The sequence below is a fragment of the Nesoenas mayeri genome, assembly GCF_963082525.1.
Source record: "Nesoenas mayeri genome assembly, chromosome: 3".
Lineage (NCBI taxonomy): Eukaryota > Metazoa > Chordata > Aves > Columbiformes > Columbidae > Nesoenas > Nesoenas mayeri.
In genome coordinates this window covers 88,348,092-88,368,200 of record NC_137544.1, presented here as the reverse complement: position 1 = coordinate 88,368,200, position 20,109 = coordinate 88,348,092, and the positions used below count along the sequence as shown (strand labels likewise).

Sequence of the window (20,109 nt, the reverse complement as noted above, 5' to 3'; positions counted from 1 at the left end):
TCTTGATAGAAGATCTGTTTGTAGGATGTAACAAGTTTATTCCTGTGAAGTGGTGGCAAAAAGATATTGCTTTACCATGTTCTTTCAAAGCTCTAGTAGCCAAAATTTCCCATTTCACTCAGGTTTATTTAGCTTTGCAGAGTACTGGAAGCTTGTATAGCTATCCAAATAGCTTGTACAGTGATACCACTGTATGCACCACTCTGCAAATGCATGATGTATCCACATCTTGAACTTTGAATGGCATTTTTAGTTTCCTTCCACTTCAAACCAAAAGACCTCCAGTTAAAATTAGAACAAAAAAAAATGAGAAGGGCAAAAAATTAGAGGTATGATGAGAGGTTGATCACAAAGAGAGACTTGAATAGACCAAACCTTTAAAACCAGGAGGAAAGTGATGATTTAATGAGAAAGTTTCAATAGAATTCTTTAGAATCATGAAGGGGACTGAGAATATAGATACTACATACTAGTAAATTATCACTACATATTATGATAAAAGGCCTAAGAGGCATCAAACGAAATGGAAGAAGGAAAATTTCTAAAATACTTCTCTTTTTCTACTTTTGTTTTTCCTTGAGAATGTGTTTGTAGCCAAGAAAGGATGCTGGCAATAATTCTTTGTTCTGACCTAACACAGTTGATGTTTAGAACGGTGTGCAGTGTGAGAGTATAAAAACTAAACAATTATTTCCTTCTCTTCATAGTACCAGGGGAAAATATTGCAACAATGAAGTATGGAGCGCAGGTTGTAAAAGGGGAGCTGAAGTCCGCTTTATTAGATGGGGATACACAGAACTATGACTTGGATCATGGCTTCTCTCGACACCCAATCGATGATGACTGCCGTTCTGGAATTGAAATCAAACTAGGCCAGCCATCGATAATCAACCACATACGAATACTCCTGTGGGACAGAGATAGTCGGTAGGTGCCATGTTCATGTAAACAGGGAAAGTAATGCATTTCATACTGGTGGTAATATATTAGTGCAAAATATTCATTAAATATTTTATAGAAACGGCATGATACAGTGTTGGAGATGACAACTGTTATTTTTAAAAATACCCTGCTTTTTAAATGCAGTTTTGGCTGCTTACACACCAGATCATCTTTGTGATAGTAATCTACCTTATAATATTTCAGAGTATTTTTTGTGTCTTCATAAAATAGTTAATAATGAAAGTCTGCATAATTTAAATTGTTATAATTGTTTTCTATTTGCCACTTAGCTTTCAGCTGCTTTTATTTCAGTTTGAAAAAGAATATGCTAGTTCTTTTGCAGAAACTGTATTTTTTACATATTTACATTCCAAACATTGAAGAAATGTTTGTTCAGATTTTTTCGATATACCAAAATTGCTAAGAAATAACACACTTTGATAATAATTTGGAGAAAGTAAAATTTACTTAGAATGTGAATTACCAGCTAACCACAGTAGTTAGTAGAAGCCACTTCATGGTGAGACTGGTGGAGTATGAACTATCTTGGATGACTTAGCCAATTTATGCTCAGCTGCTTTGTATTATTATGGAATGCATGAAAGATCAAATTACGCATATTTTAACAATTGAGTGACTGCTTAAGTAGGAAAATTGCAAGGTTCTTTTTATCTGACAAATTGAGTATACTAATTTTATAACTTGGCATGACAAAGATTTTACAGTTTAGTAGACAGCTCATGCAGATATTCATAAGCAATTTTCTATGAAAAACAATAAAACAAGCTGCTTATACTTTTAACACATTATTACCTTTCTGATAAAAGTTTAATTTTATATTGCTTCCAGCCTAGTTTAGAATTGCAAACTAGTTGCATTTTGTTTTGTTAACTAAGATATGTGCTATTTTACAACAGCGTGTACTAATGTTTTATTGATTTTTATTTTTATTTTTGTAAATGAACTTATTTTAAAAATATGATTTGCAGTTATTAATCGTTCAAAACAAACTGCATTAATTTTTAGCTATTTAATTGTTTCAAGTAAGTTCTTCACATTCAGTTCGACTGAAATTTATGCTTTTCCTCGGTTCCTTTTGGAAAGATTGAAAAGTAAAACTTTGAAGGTACAAGGAACTGCTTCATACAATATTACACTACTTGTCCCAGAAGATCAACCCAGTTTATAAACCAATTATCAACCAATTTTATAACATATGGAAAAGTATTGAAGATATATAATGAAGAGTTCTCTAGCAGTTTTTACAAAAACGACCCTCATATGCAAGGCAGAAACCAGCAGCTGTTGAAATGTAGGGAAAACTCCTTATCCTTGGGGCAGCTTATTAGAAAATTATATGTTGCTTGGTGTCTTTTGCCCTTCCTCTGAAATTCATAGGACAAACCTTTGTTGGTGGCAGAATACCAGACAAGATGGACTTGTATTCCAGAGTTTTTTGTCTTCATAAATTGTTGTGGGTACATTGGTTTAGAATCTTGTTTGTGCATCATCCTGACCTTGTTTTTCTCTGGAAAGTTTGTTATTAGACTTTCTTTTCCTTTATATCAGGTATAGTACCTGAATTGTCAGGTTCCCCCCGCCTCCAGTAGCTCAACTCCCCAAGATAAATGGAAAAGGAAGTATTTGGGGTACTTTTGTCCAGTTGTGGGCTCCTCAGTAGAAGGGGGAACTTAATGCTCTCGTCACATATTTAGTCAAAGAATATAGAGAACACAGGGCCGGAGTCCTCTTACAGCTGTGTGCTGAGAGAGCAAAGAGCAGTGGACAAAAGCAGCAAGATAAGTTCCTGTTAAATATTAGGAAAATAATTCATAATGGGGTAGTTGAATGTAGGCAAAGTTTGCCCAGAGACATTATGGATATCAGTCCTTGGAGGTATGCAGAACATTGCCAGCCAGGACCTTAAGGATCTTGCTCTAAGATTGTCCTTGCTTTTTTTAGAGATCCTTTCCAACCTATATACTCTTTTAGTCTAAGAATTGCCAGCCACTTATCTGCATCTTTCTCATGGGATACGTGACTAATGTCTCCCAAATAGATGGCTTAGCAACTGTATGAGTGCATGGTGAACATGTTTTTAAACTACTCATTCATTTTAACTGTCTCTCTGAAGCTCTGGTTGGTTGGATATCTTTATATAGATAATGTATGTTCTTAACAGAACCAAATGCAAATTAACAGGTGTGTTTTGCACTTCTAGAGGTGTTATTAACAGATGAATTGTGGCTATAAACATGCTAAGGAGACTAGCTGTCCAAATTACCTCTGCAAAAAACATGCTGTCTTTAAGAAAATAAAAGGCATTGTGTTGTGTATTATAATAGGAATCTTTTTGAGATAATTTTTGTTTGCTTGGTACCTTCAGAAACAAAAAAAATCCCAGCATGTTGTATATTGGGTACAAATTTACATTAGTCTAGTGATGGTGATGTGAGAATCCCTAAGTTCTCACCACACAGGGGACAGACAGTAAATTTTGGATCCAAACTGCTGAAACTCTCAAATGCTGGATGCTAGTTTGGCCAGGTATGCATGGGCCAGTAATAATAATGTTGCTAAAACAGTGTATTTTTATGGGTTATTAATATTATACATCTGATTGATGTGAATGTGAAAGCTGATTACGCAATTGACATCTTGAAGATCCTGCATTACCTTTCAAAGTTGATAAATTAATATTAACAGTGCTATCTAACATTTTAAGAATTTTTAAAAATACCACTTTAGACATCCACCTCTCTAAACCTTCTGGTAGAAATCAGCATGAAAGGAGGATAAGTGCTAAAATGGTGATGTTGAAATTTCTGTGAATATTGCAAACTAGTATGTTAAGAGAAACAAAATATTTTGAAACATATATTTCATGACCTGCTGATCCACAAGTGCAGTTTCTACTTTATTCTAAGTACTACTGCTGGAGGTATAATATGGAAATAGCTGTGACTTAGTTTGGGTTTTCTTTCTCCTCATAGAAAACTATAAGCTAAACATCATTGGTAAGTAAAAGGAAGACACAAATTGGATTAGTCACTTCTTTTATTTTTGGGTGTTGAGGTAATTTTGGTGTGTGTATGTGAGCACTGACAGGCTAAACAGTATATTGTGAACAACCTGAGAAGTGAAGAAAAACATCAGCGAGAAGATGATAAAGTAAATTTGCATTTTTCATGTGGTTTGCAATTGCATTTTTGATCTGCTAAATATGTTTTGTTTTTTCTTTATGGATATGGCAATAGAAATCATAACTGTATCACTGATGGTTTAGGTTTATTCCATGCAGAAGGAATACAATTATTACAGTGAGTTGAAAGTCTCCATTGCATTTTTTTTGAGGGACAGTGTAGATTGTGAGTGTTAGAATGTTTAAAGTAATTCTGAAAATGTCTTAACTGTGTGTGAATTTAATTTCAAAGTTTGTTGGAAAATAGGGATTTATTTTAGATACAGGTCTGTGGGTAGGAACAAATAGCCTTATTTTCAGCACAACTGAAAATCCAGAGAAAGTGTAAGATTTAATACCCAAGATGTGGCTGCTTGTACTCTAACCAGTGTTTTTTTACAATCTATAGGTCTTATTCCTACTACATTGAGGTGTCCATGGATGAGTTAGACTGGATTCGGGTTATTGATCACTCAAAATACCTCTGTCGATCCTGGCAGAACCTCTATTTTCCTGCCCGTGTCTGCAGGTTAGTTCACCAATGTCATGTTGCATGGCTATCATTAAATAATGTAGACACCAGAAAAAGTTGCTGGATTTTGCCACTGCATTATGAATTTCTTACAATGTATGATATGTGCAACTTTCATCAGCTATCTTAAAAAAATTAAATTTGTCTATCTTGGTGAATGGTTTTTAAATGTAAATATAGGTGATAAATTGCAGACCTCCTGTTTTGAAAACTCTGTTGCTTCCATCTCGAACTGTACATCTCTTTATATGTTCTTTGCTTTTTGAGTCATATTCACTTTTCCTTTTGCAACTGATTTATTTTTTTTTTTTCAGTCAGTAGTAAACATCATTCCTCGGCTGCCAAAATGTTTAAAATGTGTTGACATACTTGCTGTACAACTTGGAAATGTGTTTCTATATATTTTATAGTTTTTCTGCTGTTGCATTGAAAAAGTGTTTTAGACAGTTGTGAAAGAGAAAAAGGGGAGGATTAGGACTAAGGAGGTTTGAGCAATGCATTGAGTAAACCAAAGCAGCCAGATGGGTTTAATAGTTATTAAGGTGATGATGTCTTCTTACTGTAGGTGCTGGGAATTCTGGGAAGAGCTTATGATCGCAGTGAAGCTATTTTATGCAAAAGCTGAATTGAGCTCATTGATAGAGAGGCCAGGATTTGTAGATTGCAAAGATGTTACCATAATGAGATTTTGGGTCATAGACCCAAAAAGGAAATGCCCTACGTTGTAAGAATTATTCTGTAGACACGATCTTTTTATCAGCACAGCAATTCTTGGAATCCCCAAGGAGGGGAAGTGCTGTATTTTCTCCAGAGAATGACTCTTTCTCTGATCTTTACTGCTCTGCAACATGGGATTGCTGGCAGAGTCCATGTGGACAGTGTCTGGTGGGTCACTCATGTGTCTCTCCTTCTCAGAGAACTCTTTCTCAGGCTCCCTGTCCTTTTAATAAGTTCATCCTGAATGTAACTGACTTGAAAGTTATTTTTCCTGATATAAACAAATGTGTTTTCACCTTTTCCCTGCAAGTTTTATGATTCCGATTTTGCTGTTTTTCTGAATTGGCTGGTGCTGTACTCTGTGTGCAAATCTGATAATTTTTTGCTTCAAGGTGTCTGCAATAAATCGTCTAGCAATAATGAAATGCCTCATGGAGTTTATAGGTGTTGTACATTTCCTGGGGATATTTTGGTATGTGTGTGTGACCTTAACTTGGTGCAAAGTAGACAGATTTTTAGTAAGCGCAGCTTTTTTGCTTCTGTCATACTAGCAAGAAGATTTGAAGAGATCTAGGATGTTATGGTAGGACTTCCCTTCTTTCAAAAGGGCAGCCATTCTTTGGCCTCATTCAGAGACTTGTCCAAAAGAGATTTTTCTGTTTATCTGCTTCTCATCTCCTCCCTCAGCTGTTTTCATCTCTACATATGTATGTGCCATGTTCTGAGAGCATTATTGCTCTGTTTTGGCGAAGACTTTTTTTTAACCTTGCCTGAAAGTGCACTGAGGCAAGAGTAGAGAGGAGAACGTTATTCCAGGGTTTTAGATAGTATCTTACTCATATTTTGGCACCAAAGGACCTCATGTATTTTCTGGCTCTCTGATGATCTCTTAATGCTTTGCGACTTGCCCTCTATTGGAGGAACCGAGTATCAGGCGTGAGTGCATTTCATGTGGTGTGTCTTATGCGTAGCTATATGTTGTTTACTTAAATGCATGCACAAGCACACCTGGAAACCTCCACCTTGCAGTTTTATTTTAGCAGATAGTTGAAGTATACAGTTGTCCAGGTAACTACAGCACAGTTTTTCCTATCACATAGTCCTCATGCCTCTTCTTTTTCCTGTTCTGCTCCATGATCCCCAGTAAACCTGTTATTTTCTATAAATCTCTGTTCCTCATTATCATATCTACAGAGGGGGGTGGAATTCCCTGGAGGTGTGTAGCTGCTTTGAAGAGCAAGTGAAAGAGCTAAAGAGAAAATGATATAGCAGCATAAATTCATGAGTACTTATTGTTAAGGAGCAGTAACCTTAAGGCAATGTGAGTTCTCAGTTGTGAGTCAACATGATAATTCAGGGTAGTTTAGATAAGCCTGTTCTGTAATCTATTTTTACATCAGTGAATTGTTGCCTGCGTTATATAAAAAGTGAATTTGCTAGTCAAAAATAAAAGTACTGTGACTATAGTTTACTGTTCTTTTTACGTATTTTTTTTTTCCTGTAAATAATAAGAATAAGCTATTATACACGTAATTAAGAGACGTATAATTGGTGACAATTCTTTTAGGAGCTCCACTTTGAGATCTTTGTATTTATTTATTTGTTTTAATATAAATAAATTCAACTTGATGGTTGTGTCTGCTTTAATGAGGGGTTTGGACCAGCTGACCTCCAGAAGAGAGGCTTTGGGTGGGGGAGGCCATGTACACATAAGTATTAGTATTTGAGACTTTTATTTATCTGTCTTGTAATTAATATGCTGTAGAGAAAGAAGTAATCAAGGAGGACTAGGCTTTTTTTCCGTTTCAAATTTTGTGTTTTTGTGATTATGTATTTCAAGTGGTTTTGTTGACTTAAATGAGTTAAACTAGTTATATTTAGGATACTAACACAGGCAAAACAGAAATCTTAAAATACATAGCAGCTTTTTGTCATCTAAAAAGATATGATATCCAGCATTGTTAGCACAGATTCAAAATATGAACTAATATGAGATTGTCAGAATGTATTCTTGTTTTTACACATTATGCACGCTTATCAAAGGGCAGCTATGTTTTAAGTGTTTTATATTCTCCGTCTAGAAATAAATTATCAGATTATCAGCAAATAATGAAAAAAAACCCAACAAAATACAGCAACAACAAAAAAACAAAACAAAAAGCATTTATTTTATTTCAGGATGAAAATACCTGCCCCATTTTTAAGGGAAGACTGTAATCCGACTCGTCACTCACATATATTACCACTAGGTTAATTAATACATTCTTTACATCCCAAACTACTTATGTTTTCGTATTGCTCAATACTACTTCCGCTCTGTACTCTTGAGTCAGTCTGACAAGTTCCACTGCCAAACTTTTCCTCTTCATGGGCAACAGGAGTACTGAAGAATCTAAGTATTGTGCCTTTGCTCTGTGTCCTTGACATTAGTTTTAACATTTATTCCCTTTTTGTCTTAGTCATGCAGGTAATAATATCTTTGCAAACAACCACTTAGGGTACCATGCAGCAATTTTTTTAAAGGTATATGTGCCTTGTCAGTGGATGATTCTGGACTAAATATCTTTTCACAGTATGGTTTCTTACTGGTAGAGATTTGAAGTAGGTGGTGGTGATGTGTTTTATGGGGTTTTCTGGTGGTGATGGTGATGTTTTTTTAGTTGATTTTAGTTCAAAGTGCTTTATGGCATCACTGTATAGGATGAATTTTTGAGTAGTAACAGAGAATTGAAGACTGGAGTTATTTGCTGTGGTTTTTATCTAGGCATCTTTTTTCAAAGCAAGGAGTAGAAGGTCCCAGATTCTCGACATGTTGTTGAAGGATAGCATCTTTGTGTCTGATACGCTAGAGCAAGTGTTCAAATATAGATTATAAAGAGAATATGAGCCCTGTAACATTAGGCAAGGTTAGTTGCCTTTTTGAGTTACTTTTCACATAAATATTACTTATGCAAGGTGAGAGCTGTCAAGGGCTGAACTAATGTGTTCACCTGAGTTTTAAGAAGCTGTTCAAACATTTCCGTGGACATAAAAATTGATGTTGTGTATCTTCTGTTTGCATGTGTGAAGGTGGGTTTGTTTTTTGAAAAGTCTTCACTTTTAATATATCCTTTTTCAAATCCACAATCAAAGCCTTTTTCACACTAGCTGGATGGAAAAAATGCAACCTTCTGGCATTTAGTTATTAAATAAAACAAGTAATTTATACCACAATAAATTAAACCAGTTTAGTCTCCTTAACAAGTAATTTGTTGTATTATGTGTGTCATAGTCTCTGTCATGGCTTTTGTTTTTTAACATATGGAGCATTGTGGAGTATTTGCAGTAGTGTTAGAGTTAGCGGCATTATTGTACTTCTCATGAAAGACAATTTGTACTTGGCAAAGCATGTACCAAGCCATCCAAACTGATTAGGCAGTATTAAGTAAGTAATGTGACTCCTTACACTCTTCCTTCTTCGTGTTCCTTGTGAGCTCCAGTCTGTTTCAATAGGTTCAGATACCTTTTGCCAGCCATAGCATTTGTCTAGATTAATATATGAAAAATGGAAGGGCAGTGACCAAAGACTCTGAAATTCTGTAATGAAAAGGAGATAAGATTGTTTATGCTTCCTCACACAAAGAAAATTATTTATTTGTGTTTTGTAGGATTTAATCCCTGATGTAGATATACAATCTAATTTGTACAAGGAAGATTAATTTTTAGTATAATAGGTGAGAGGGTGTTGCTGTATTTTGAGATTTTTTTTGTTTTATTTGTTTGTGGTGTGTGTTTTGTTGTTTTTTTTTCTAATAAGAGAAAAAGCTATGTATTATACCTGAGCTTTTTATTGACATAATTCTATTTTAGACTTCTAATTTTTGCTTTAAGTATTTTAGATGACATTATTCCACCACCTTTAAAAATTGAACAGCCATATACTATGCAGAAAAAGCAAAGAAGAGAGGGTTTATGGGGCAATTTTTTCTTTTTTAAAGTGGTACTGTATTTTTTTTTCCCATTTCTTTTGGTCCTAGTTTCATTGTTTGCATTTGTAAAGCAGTTTTCATGTAGAGCTGAAGACTTTATTTACAGGGAAGACATGAGACAGAAAATAGTCATGTAAGTAGGTTTCTGTCAGTTAGGAGCAAGTGTCAGATTCATAGTTAATTCAGCTTCCTCTTTTAATAGGCAATGTGGAAGAGAGTGCTTGTGCATTTATTATCCTCCCGTGGTTTATTACCAATTTTGAAGTGAATATTTTCCTTTCCTATTTCCAAGTATTTTTAGTACGTGTCTGTTAATTAAGCCAGCTGCATACCCTGTCATTATACTGAAAAAAATTATCATCATCTTCCTGATGATATTAAAAAGTTAGCTCTGGCTTCTATAGCACCTACTCAGTCCATAGTCCTGACAATGTTGGATTGTGTCGTGTTTTAAGAAATCAGTGATAAAAAGCATAGAAGAGCTGCTTGTAGGTTATTTTTCATGTGGATATCAGTTTGAATATGGGTAAGCAACAATAATTCATGAAAAAAAAAAAAAGATGATAAGCAGAGCTGCGATTCTAAGCCACAGCTCTCTTGTCAGGATAAAGAGGTGGAAATACATTAATTGACTGTTAATATCTCTAAAGGTCTTTGAACAGGCAGTGCTGTTTTCTGTTTTATCCTTCTCACTTTTTTCATCTTTTTGTTTGTTTGTTTGTTTTTTGTGGCTTCCATCTTTTTACTTTGCCCTGGACCACAAATTTTGAAGAAATTCGTTAAAGCAATTACAAGAAAATTAAGTATTTTGAGAGGTCTCAACACAAGTCAAAAATAGCCACAAGGTGTCACTATGTTAAAAGTTTAGAAGACTTAACGTCGTTCTATTTAAACTCCTTTAGTTTAGCTGTTATTCCTAATGTATGTTGAGCTTGTGTACTACACTTTCCAGATTTACAGAACCATTATTGTGTGCTGGTTTTGCTATATTTTCCATGTCTTGTCTGAGGTTGGACGATGCTGAGTTTTAATTGGAGAAGTATTTGCCTAATGAGAACAATTTATGGTTTGAAATGTAATGCTATTTTGTCAATAATACCAGAATTTCAAAAAGATAATGAAAGGAGGAAGGGGCCAATTTTTATCTGCATTTGCTACTATTTTATTATCTCTTCTTGAGATATTGTACTGTGGCTAATCAAAGGGAAATATTCATTAATTACTACTCCATAAATTTTTGGTCCTAAAGCATGTTTCTATTAAAAGATCTGATAATGTTATAAATGCAGGAAATTATTTAAGCATATTATTTTTTTCTCTTTTCAAAAATTTGTTATAACTTGAAAAATGTTGAGGTTTTCTCCTACTAGTATGTTAAATTAGTAGTGGTATAATATGTCTAAGTGTTTCGTGTTTCCCTTAAAGTGCTTGGCTGCTATAGAAATTGTGATGTGTAATTATTTTTACTTTAAAAGGTGCATTGGTGTGTTAAATATATTTATCAGTGTGGAGAGAATTTCTTGCCTTTCCTTTTATTAAGCGTTGATGATATTGGGTGACTTTTTGTTCAATGCTCCAGCAGTTTTTGCTACTAATGATCACACCATTTATAATCCTCTGCCTGAGTGGTGATAAATTAAATTGTAGATCCTGACCTCTGAGCACTGAAAAAAGCAAAATGTAATAAGAGTAAATGTTTCCATAGTAGCACAGTTCTAAACTAAGAAAGGTTATTAGTTGTGCACAATTATTTTGCAGGTAGTGACACATGAACAGATGTGATTTTTAAGTACAGGCTGGATAACATTTTTTTTTCTTTAATTCTCTTCTTGGTCAGGCAGCCTCAGATACCTGTGCTTTATACTAGTGACAGTACAATAGTTTTGTTTATTTTTCTTTCCACATTAAGCAGCAATGTATCAGTTTTAGCCTTACCAGTAGGTCTCGGACATCCTTATAGAATCATAGCATCATTTCAACTGGAAGAGACCCTCAGGATCATCGAGTCCAGCCATAACTTAACCTAACCTAACTCTAGCATTAAACCATGTCCCCAAGAACCTCGTCTAAATGCCTTTTTAACACCACCAGGGATGGTGACTCGACCACTTCCCTGGGCAGTGGTAGTAGATACCCATTTTGCAGTTTTCCTGTGCTTGGTGGAACTTAGTAATAATCATTTGCCAAAAGGTGTTCTGAATATGGTTCAATTTAAGATGTCGAACAAGAGAGGAGTTAACTCTTGAGAAAAAAGCAGTTGAAGCACTGTCCCAGGTGCTTCAACTGTGAAGAAAGTCATGTTTGCTGTTCTAATTGAGCACCAGCTTTTTAAAGCAAGTAATTCTGCTTTCTCCCCAGTGGAGAACAGCAGTGTTTAGAAAAGGTACAGAGGCATCCGAAAGAGGCTTTTGAACATCTGTTCTAACTTAAAATGCAACTCAACTGCATCACTGACCTAATTGAAGCACATAGATTAAGAGTTGCTGGCAGGAGCTCTGATGAGGCCTTCAGTCAGTCTGAAAAGCATTTGAAAAATTTTTCGTCAGTGAGTCACTAATATCCTTATAAAAGGGCTTCTTGCAAATTGAATGATTAAACTGAAACCATCTTAACCTTAGTTACCGCACTTGAGAAATACAAATGGTTGCATAGGCAACATGTTGATTAGTTATTTTATTTGTATTGTGCTGTGGGAAGCGTTGACTGTTGTGTAAATATTTTATTTCTAACTGTGCAGATCTGCTGATGTTTCAGAGTTTAGGGAAAAGGAAAACAAAACCCAAACCAAAACAATTAAACCTTTCTGGACAATACAAATTAGCTTTTCCTCATTTCTGCAAAACTGAAATCTTAAAATCTTTTCCAAATACTAGTATTGTATGTAATACAGTGATAATGTAATGTCCAGAGATAAGTAAAAATGATCTTGGTTTGTATTACAGAAACGTATTATTAAGAAAAGCAATTTTGAAATGTCACTCCAGAGCTTTGAGGGTTTTCACTGACATTATTTTCACAAATCAATTTTCACTGTTCGTATGCAGGTGGGGGGGTTGGTTTTTTTGTTTGGTTTTTTGGTTGTTTGGGTTTTGGATTTTTTTTTTGTTGGAGAGAAGAGCTAATCACTCTAGTAAAAGTTGATCAGAGTGAGGAATCTTTACTGGCATGCTTCCAATACCTTGCTTTTTAACTTTGTTAAATACAAGGAAATGATTTCCTGAAGTCTCCATTTTAGTGGCTATGTGCAGCTTGGTCATCTTTCTATCTGTCAGTGTTTAAATATCTTTTTTCCAGTATGTGTTCAATCTGGCAAGATTCCCAAGATAAGGTGATAGTCTCAGACTTTTCAAACAGTGTAGATCATCCACACAGGATCAAGAAAGCTTTTGGATCAGGATCTGAGCATTGATTTAAAAGATCGCTTTCTTCATTTAGGGTTATGTATACTTTTGAACTTAAGCTTACATTTCTAATTTCAGCTCTATTTGTGGTTCTAGTCCTACAAAAGCTCACTTTTCTACAAGTGTAATCAGTAACAGTTTTTCATCAGGAACTTTATGAAGGCTGCTTTTCTCAAATTCCTTCTCTGTCTCTGCCATAGCAATTTCAGTTATCCTAACCTAAAGAGCTTGATGTAGCTTTGAGGAAAAGCAGAAAAGCTACTGTGCATTTAAGCTGTTGATGACATCCTGCCAGACAGCTCATCCCCTGAAAATGAATATTTGTCTGAAAAAGTGTGTGTAGAGGAGTCAATATGGCTTCTATAGAAATGTTTGAGAAACGTGAGTGTCTACCGATCCAGTTTGTTGGATTTGAATTATAAAAATTATAGTATATTATTTTCTTATTCTTTGGTTTATAGACTAGAAGAAACTGTTAGCTTTTCAAGAGATCTAGATTATATATTTCTCATGTTTGACATAATAACTTTTTTTTTAGTATGGTTTGAATTTCAGAATATTCTGAATTTTGATGTACTTATTGCAAGTTTCTTAAACGTTAAGTTGTTTCTAGGTCTGTTTTCATGCGGTTCCACCTCATAAAAGTTGTCTGACGTAGATGAAAATTATCAGTAGTTATACAGCGTGAGAGTGATACATAGAGATACACCTAAACACTAAATTATCAAATTGTTCATAATAATTCTACAGTAAGTTGTATTTTAAAGTTAATTTTGCAGAAGACAAATTTGTATTGAAAAGGCATTTTCAACACACTTTTTTTTATAACCCTCTCCTGTGATTTCTATTACACTCCAAGAGATAGAATTAACTGTGCAAACTTGCCATATATATTTACAAAGATAGGCTTTTACTAAAGGAAATCTTATTTTGCTAAATTCATAAGAATTCTGGTTTATTTTGGTTTGTTGATTAGTCATGGCTATCTGTTGAAGTTGTTTGATGTCACTGTGTAAAGCATTTCTCTTTTTCCCTGTTTCACAGCATATAACAAGCACAGTTTGTTGCTGTGTATCTGAAGCACTTTACCACACTTACACATTATGAATACTCGAATTGTATACATAAAACCAAATAATACACTTGTATGGATTCGCTTTTAAGTTTCTAAGTTTATAAAAGCATTTGTCAACTAACATGAAGTAAATCTCAGTTGTGATTTGGATTGCATTAGAAACATCATAGTAAAGCAAATTTGTCTGTGGTTGATTTTTTTTTTTTTTTTGTTCACAAACCTCAATTTATCTTCTGTGTAGCACTTTTTAAAGGTATAAATCAGTGTATGAATGGGAGAGCCATAAAGTAAACTCTTTTGTTTGATGTTCTTTTTATTCCTGATGTTGAATTTGAGCTTCTTGAGCTTGGACTGTGCTTACTCTTATCTCAGTTTCAATAGGGAGGATTAGGCTGATGGTTCCATTTGACGCAACTTTTAAATGGCTTTCTGTTCCATGAAAGGAATATTACCCCCTAATACAAGAAATGATAGGACATAAAGAGTTGAAAAATGAAAAATCAAGCTGAAAAGACCAGTAAATAAAAATTAACAAATTAGGTGCTATGGTGAATCAAATGTATAGGAAATAAGCCATGCTGTGGAAGTTTGCATAACCATCTTCAACTGACAAAAATGAGGGAGTGAAGGAAAGAAAGCCATGAGAAGACGAGAAAGATCACACAGGGGACATACAGCATGTTTGGGAAAAAAATTTCAATGCAAGTGAAAAAAAGTGGTAGTAATTTTTACAGTAGGGATAATTACAGGAATACCATGTTATTGATCATTTTTAGGCTGCTACTGGAAGCAGTTTATCATTTGTAGTATCTTGTAAAAGAGAGAAGGAGTGATCTTTGCAAAACCACTAGATTCTGCATTTGGGTTTTGATTTTTACCACAGAGCAATTTTTACAGCTTTATACTTTTATGCTTGTTTTTCATGTGTAAGATTGGGACAAATATTTCCACACTGGACATGTAATAAAGATGTTGTAAGTAGCATCATAAGTGATCAGTAAAGTGGTGGCTTCATTACTTTTCTTCATGCCATTTTCTTTGTTGTTTGTGTTGGGGAATAACAGCAGTGATGGAAGGTGTATTAAATATTGATTTCTAAATCTGTATTCTGTTCAGTTCAATTATCCTGTCTCTTTTAATGGCAAATTGCAGAGTTGGCTAATCAGGTTGGGTTCTCATTAACAAGCTAAGTGCCTGCTGAGTCTGATCAGCAGCCCCTGGCCCTGTGTCCTGCCTGGGACCTGAGAGCAGGAGGCGCTGCTCAGGGAGAGCCTGGGAGCCCGCCTGCTCTCTGGCTGCCCTTCTCCTTATTGTCCTACCCATACTGTTTGTAGGAGTTCTGAGATTTCTTGTACATTTATTTATCTAAGGTCCTTCTCTGACTGGGCTGTTCCTGGCTGCTTTTACAGCTTCTAGCATCAGCAAATTCCAAAAGCTCATTAGCCACTGCATGAAGAAAGTTGCTTTATCTGTTTAGATGATTCTTTTACTAGTTTGTGTCTTCTCATTCCGGTATTGTGGGATCTAGTGAATAACAACACTGCATTCACCCTTTTCACTCTTACCAAAATTTTGTGAATGTCTAGCATTCATCAGCTATCTCCTCTTTGTTTCCATTTGTTCTGTTGCTTTTATGATTTTAGGATATCTCTCTACCTTCTGTGACTCTGCTGTGTGCTCCTTCAGGTGTGGAGATCAGAACTGTACATGAACACTTGAGATACGGGCACACCAAACTCGTAGAGACAGAACATCCCTCTGCTTTGTTCTCAGCACCCTTCCCAACTGTGTGCGGTATTTCACTGATCCGCTGCCCCTGAAAAACTGACTTTCACATGCAGAACTGAGGCTTGTTAGCTCCCAGGCTACTTGGAAGCAAGAGTATAGATCTCATGATTCTTCTTTTCTTGATATTGACAGTGTTTTGCAAATGAATGCTTTTGTCTTTCACAGTTCCTTGACTAACTGCATGACTCACATGAGACTTGAGGTTTTGTTCAACTCTTATGTTAAAGCTTTAAAAAGTAAGATTGAACAGTAGTATTACTTTGGGTTGAAGGTGATGCACTGTTTACAAACATTAATTCTCTGATATACTTTAGACTCTAAGATTGAATGTGTTGTGGTTTGGGTTTTTTTTTTTAATTCCTTCTCCCCTGCCCCCCAAAAAAGAAATCACTCTAAACCCACCTGGAGATTTTCTCAAAATATGCAAATCTGGTTTTGGTAGGAGGATGAATGTGCAGGATTTCTATTTTTTAAATGTATTTATTTTTAGTTAGTGACTAGAACTGTAGACTTTTAAAATGAGTGAAACATTCTGAAGCTAAAATAATTATTTTCTTTCAAGCACTCCTGTGTAGAGTTGGGAGGTAAATTTGGTTGTTTTGCAGTTATGTTTTTAAGTGGTTACAATTAAATGGTATTGGAAAAATCCTGAAAATTCCTTAGAAAAGTCAAGTTTTTCAAATTCATGAGAGACTTAATTTTTCAACTGTGTGGGATTTGTGTGAGAGGAATTTACACTAACTTTCCATGTGATTTGACATTACATGTTCTTTTTCACATGACCTTATTGGATGCCCTCTGTCTTTTTGTGCCAGCATAATTTGGATAATGGAGTTTAAAATAGCTTTATTTAAAAGAACAATTAATTCAAAATAAAGTAATGCATTACTGTTTCTGTAACAAGCCTTTTAGAGTCTGGAAAGTAAGAGTTTAAATTTCACGTTTGGACGTTTGAAAAAATTAGGAGTAAATTAGAATACATAGTATTAAAGTATACAATCAATCTCAATTGTACCTTAGGGTATTTTCCATAGAGCAGTTACGTTTTTCAGTGCATGTTAATAGGTTTGTAATCTGATAAAATTAACTTGTAAGAGCCATGGATCTTGGCTTTTTAAAATAATTGTTATTTTGGTTACAGTATTGGTAGCAGGACAATTTTCTGTGTAAAAGGAGTATTTATGAAAGCTTTTATTGATCTAAGACAATTTTTTTTTTTTCAGTTTAACTAGTGATGTTAATGTTTTATTTGGAGGACAAGGGTTATTATTTTTTTTTGAGAGAGACTAGTCTTGATTCTAATAGCTAGGATAACTAGATGGGTAGAACACTATGTATATGTGTATGCATAGATACTCTTCCCATTCAGGTTGTATTTCATTTCCCTTTTTTTAAGGGAGGGATTTAATGTATGTTGAGATGAAAAACTGATTTTAAAACTTCAGTAGATCAAAATAGGGTGAAGGTCTGGAAGACATTATTGCTGATGATTCCAGTTTGTAGTAAATTATAAAGCATACATAACAACTGCAAAGAGAGATGACTTCCTGTGTCGTATTTCATTTTGCCTTCACAGATAAGTGTGTAAATGAAAGGGAAACAAATTGTTTCAGTATGGCAAATCTATATTATTTCTTTGGAGTGAAAATGAATGAAATTGAAATAATTCACTCTTGGGTGAAACTAGAACCTATAAATGTATTTCATCCTCTTGGTGCAGATTGACATACTGCAGATTAGTAATAAGAGAATGTTCCTCCTATCATCAAGAGTAGTCAGACACGTTTCTGAATACTGAATTACAGTCAATGAAAAGGGGTTCACTGTACTCTCATGTAATTTACACAGAAGAGCATGTAATTCATCATTTTAATGGAAGCTGCTGTTCACTGCTAGAAAATTTATTTTTTCAGACTTGTTAAACTCTTTTTATCCTTTGCATTATGGAAAGTTTGTAGTTACCTGTGCCTCATCTTCATCATCTGTGCACAACCTGATTTCTGGGAAGATACTGAAAGCTCTTTACAGTCCTTTGGTGAGTGCGCATGTGTTGGTACCGTCCCATCCTGTCTGATCTTCCCCACAGGTGTCTGGAAATAATGGTATTAAGGTTTGGGGTCAGAAGCATATTTAGAATACTTCGTTTCCACAACGCACTGACATCCTTATTATGTAGAGAATGAGAGACCCTTGAAAGTTTCACAGTGCTGTATGCAAGGTGAGCTTGTGAGGTTTGTAGTGATGATACACAAGCAAACTAGCAGGGAAAGTATCTACAGCCACCAAAACTCTTCTGATCGCCTATATGAAGGCAAAATCAAAGCCAAAGTGTCTTGATCGTTCAGAAGACACATCTTTCTGTCCTGCTGACGAGCATTGCAAAGGAACTAGAAAATTATTGTCTTCTCAAAAATATTAGGTATGTGTTTATCAATTCTATCTTACATGTTTTGGTTTACAGAGTAATAGTGTGGCAGAATACGTGCCAGTAGTTCATTCTTCTTTGAAAATCAGTTCCTTTATGTTTTTCATAAGTGGTTAATTATTAAGAATTCCCCTTTTACTACAGCTTCAATGAAAAATTTAGGAGATGGCTCTTAAGCCAGCTTTCCTTCTGTATCTGTTTCTTATCAGTGTGAACGCTGGAGAAGTGCAGGTGTTTCTTTAGTTTTCATGTGACATGCTCTGCGGAAAAATATGCTGCTAGGTATTTATTTTTCTAGTTCTTAAGAATTGTTTGAAGAACGCTACTGTCAAGTTTGTTACAGCATGGAGCCCTATAACATGTTACAGAAACAATATGACAAGGATAAAGATTGTCTGACTTCACAGCAATGTAATTCTAGACGCAAATGTAAGATAACACAAAAGGCTAGTCTTGCCATATTGCACATATATTTAATAGAAAGCAGAGAACCTCTTCCAGGACTTGACAGGGAGCATGAACCTAAATGTGGTGATTTGAATGCCTTTTATTGGAGCCCTTTTATGTTTACGAATAGTGCTGAGGAACGTCAGGTGACCATTCCCACAATGTAGCTCCCCAAGCTGAATGCCTATGGCTAAATGATGTGAATAATTACTCTTTCCTTTGGGAATTGTTCTCTGTCAGAACTGTCCATGTTATTGACTGGAGATACACATTTGATGGAAGAGGTTAATACTTCTTTGGGGGAATGTTAGTACAAGGACAGGGTGCAGGAAAGGCCTGTGCTTAGAAAATGACTATTTGATTGATATTCGACAAAAAAATACTGGATATTTTCAGAACCAGGGATTAGATGCAATATGCATCTAATTAAACTCAAGGGGGAAGAAATGGTACAAATGAAGTAGAGAGGATATTTGATAGGAGACTGAGGTGACAGAATGGTTTCTCTGCTCAGATAACCTCCTAGGACTTACGTACATCAAACATCTACAAGGTGAAATAGAAAACATGAGTGGTTTAACAGAGGAGTGCTTAGGTTTGTATTTGGTAAACTGGGGAGAAGACTGGACTCTGGAAGTCATCTTCTAAATGCTGATGATTGTAGGCTTCTTATTCAAAGGGAGAGTCTACATCTTACTGGCACTTGTTTCTGTATTGTGGTTGGTTTGTATTTGTCATTATCAGAAATAAGGTTATAGTTGAATTTTGGGGAGAATCAGGTTTTTGTGAGGTTTTTTTTTAGAAGTTGGAAATATCACATACTTTTTTTTAATAAAAAGTTTGGGCTTGTTGAATTAAATAAAAAATGCTAAATTGTATTTCTCAAAAGATGCATTTTAGACACAGTATTAATTTGTGTCTAAAATAATCTAACTGTGGAGCTGATGGAACCATTTTATTCTATACTATAAGCTTGTTTAGTGCAGATTTCTTCCAAGAATTATTGTTAAAGAATCCTCCAAATCACTGGCTAAGGAAGATCGCTTACAGCAATGCATGAAATGCAAACTGAGTGTCTGCCCAGGTTGGCCTGTTTCCTCTATTAACTTTGGCAACTACCGGACTTCAGTGAAAAATGTCTCGGACTGATGCATTGTTCTGTGTGTTTTGGGATGGTGGCAATTAAACATTTTTTTATGGGTGGTGGGGTGAATGAGAGGAAGTACTGTTCTTGACCAGCCTCTTGAGCATTTGGAGGACTTCACTAGTGTATCACTTACAAGATCTCTAAAGATTAACTGTTTTTAAAAGTATATCTTGTCTGAATATTTACTGTGAACTTGACACTTTTTCTCATTTTGTACTGCGGATGTTCAGTGTTTGAGGTGTTCAGAAATAAACCATGAAAAAAAGCTGAAGGGGGGAAGAAGGCACCTGGGCACTGAAGAACATCTATTATCCCTTTTTATTTTAAAGTAAGCTCAGTGGTGCTTTATCTGAAATTACCATTTTGGTGAAATTCATAATCTAATCCTTATTATGTAGCTTCATGGCTTGCATTGTGTGCAACTGCCGTGATGCAATTGAAAAAGTTGAATGTATTTGTTCTCTATTACCTAAAAAGGAAATGTTT

General features: G+C 35.0%; 1 protein-coding gene across 3 annotated transcripts in view; it reads left to right on the top strand.

Annotated features, from left to right (window-relative positions):
- BTBD9 (BTB domain containing 9) overlaps positions 1–20,109 on the top strand; it is a 116,123-nt gene that overhangs the window by 11,867 nt on the left and 84,147 nt on the right. For all 3 annotated transcript variants that reach the window (XM_080341036.1, XM_080341038.1, XM_080341037.1), the window contains exons 6-7: positions 708–927; positions 4,533–4,652. In XM_080341036.1, coding sequence (XP_080197162.1) covers positions 708–927; positions 4,533–4,652 — 340 coding nt within the window. The remainder of the gene's footprint in view (positions 1–707; positions 928–4,532; positions 4,653–20,109) is intronic.